Raw genomic sequence first — 2,308 nt, 5'->3', positions numbered from 1 at the left:
TGAAGCTTAACAATGAAAGGACTAAGGACTATTGTATATAATTGCATATAAACAAGCCTACAACCTATAACTAAGAGTCTCTCTACTTAATTAAGTATACATTACTTTTTATTTTTGTATTAAAGTCGCGAATTAAGAAAATACATTATATAGCATTTTTGATATATGCTATTATAAATGTATAAAGTAATATCGGTAGAGATTAGGGAGATAAATGCTTTGGTCTTGCGAAAGTATGACTTCCTATTAATAAGAAGGAACTCTCGCCAAAATTGCAAATACAGCGAAGCAGGTATTGTCCCCAAAGAACTGGAGAGCTATTCGAGCCATAACAACAACAGTGGGTTGATCTAAAACTTGTTTATTTGGCACATATTATTGCTATTATTCTAAATAACAGTTATTTAGAAATAAATATAGTTTTTTCCAAAAAACTATTTTAATTAACACTTGTATGGCCCTTTTCGAAATTGTGAATATATCACTGATGCGATTTATTTAGAGTATTTCTACAATATACTAGAAATAATCCAAAAGATCTCTGTTAGACACAAATAATTCGTAGATTCCTTTTGCATAAATAACATATGCATTATGATATATACTTAATGGTGGTTTCTTGACTAAAATAGTCAGTATTAAGTTATAATCTTTGCTGTAAGATGAGTAGTTATTATTTTGTTATCCACTTCTATTAATGATACACATGACTTCATGTCAGCAGTCCTCACCGAGACGACGACTAACACATCAAGTTCAATTTGCTTTAACAATCAGTTATCGCTTTCTATTGATCCCACCCCAGTTCCTGCAACAATTAGCATTTTCTCCAGAAAATCTTACACCTTTCATTGAAAGATTGATAAGCTAATCGCTTTGAACTTTGGAATAAACCATTTATTTTTAACAAAATATAGTTTGTGTTTCATACTATATCATATAAACTAAAATATAAGAAATCAAGCCAATTTATGAGTGAGTAGCGGTAAGGATGTTTTCATAGTTCAAATTATAAATTGTCTTTTTAAATTCTATCAATAGCTAACTTCCTTGTGCCCACTATAAGTTTAATCCGCCTCTGATCTGAATTTGTTTTATAAAATTTGAAGAAACTATACGTAAACGTTTTCCATTGATATATTTTAATTAAAATTATCAGTACCGAATCTCATTAATAGTCTCATCACTTAAAAACGTGAGCACCTAGCATATAAAAAATATTATTCATCTCTAGACTATTCAGCTCACCGAAATATTCAATAAAACTTGATTAAATTTTTTAATTTCTGTGATTTTAATAATTATGATTGTAATTAAATGGAATTCCTATCAATTATCGTCTGACTATTTTCATTAATAAGATTATTTGTTTGAATTACAGTGCAGTTTTCACAGTTGGGTGGAATCTAAGTCCATATCAAGACTACGAATGTTTTTATCAATGACGGAAGCTTCATTTATGCCGTTTAATTCAAATTCTAGTTACTAGGTGTCTCAAAGCTCACTCTATCTTCTATTCAACTTTTCGAATTTTCATTCTTAAAATTTTTGTCACTGGTTTCAGTTGATTATGACGAGTTCTGCAAATTCTCAAGACACAAATTAATTGAATCAAATTTTATTTAATAAAAGCAAATATGACAAAGAAAGCAAAAACTTATCCAAAAATACATTTTTAGTCTTTTGTGCTGAAATTGATCAGTCAGTGAGTGTATATGAAACGCTTATTTACTAAAAAATGTTTATCAAAATTGCAAAAAATTCAAACAACAAAAAAAAAACAATTAAAAATGTGAAAAAAATACAAAATTAGCACAAATACTCAAGCCAATACTTAAAAAGAAAATCTTATTTCGAGAATTTATGATTTAAGATTTATGTTCAATATAAAAAACTTCAATGTGACGATGGAACTGGTATGACGGGCTGGAAAAGATGTAGGCGAGCATCGGCATGACCCAGCTTATTAGTTGCATTACAGAAGTAATCACCGAAATCATCATCCGAAACGCTGGCAATACGCAAAACCGACGTTGTGGTCTCATGCGAAGAAGCAGTGTTAGCAATTTGATGACGTGAGTCCGTCTGCAACTTGATGCCATTTCTAAACCAGACTACAGCAGGTGCTGGATAACCCTGCACATTGCACTCCAATTCAGCGACATGTGACAGCACTTGTGCGACTTTGGGGCGTTGAACAGCAATCTGTGGTCGAAATTCAACTTCAACGCGTATCAAACGCTTATCGGGTTCACCGACACCATTATCAGCAATACAATAATAACCGCCGCGATCTAAACGATGCGCT

General features: G+C 31.5%; 1 protein-coding gene across 1 annotated transcript in view; it reads right to left on the bottom strand.

Moving 5' to 3' along the window:
• Positions 1-1,896: 1,896 nt before the first annotated feature.
• LOC119676050 overlaps positions 1,897-2,308 on the bottom strand; it is a 15,462-nt gene continuing 15,050 nt past the window's right edge. Inside the window, exon 2 of the mRNA XM_038087273.1 lies at positions 1,897-2,306. Within this exon, the coding sequence (XP_037943201.1) occupies positions 1,897-2,306 (410 nt within the window). The remainder of the gene's footprint in view (positions 2,307-2,308) is intronic.

Source organism: Teleopsis dalmanni, chromosome 2 (genome assembly GCF_002237135.1).
Source record: "Teleopsis dalmanni isolate 2A chromosome 2, ASM223713v2, whole genome shotgun sequence".
Lineage (NCBI taxonomy): Eukaryota > Metazoa > Arthropoda > Insecta > Diptera > Diopsidae > Teleopsis > Teleopsis dalmanni.
This window is presented reverse-complemented; position numbering and strand designations above follow the sequence as displayed.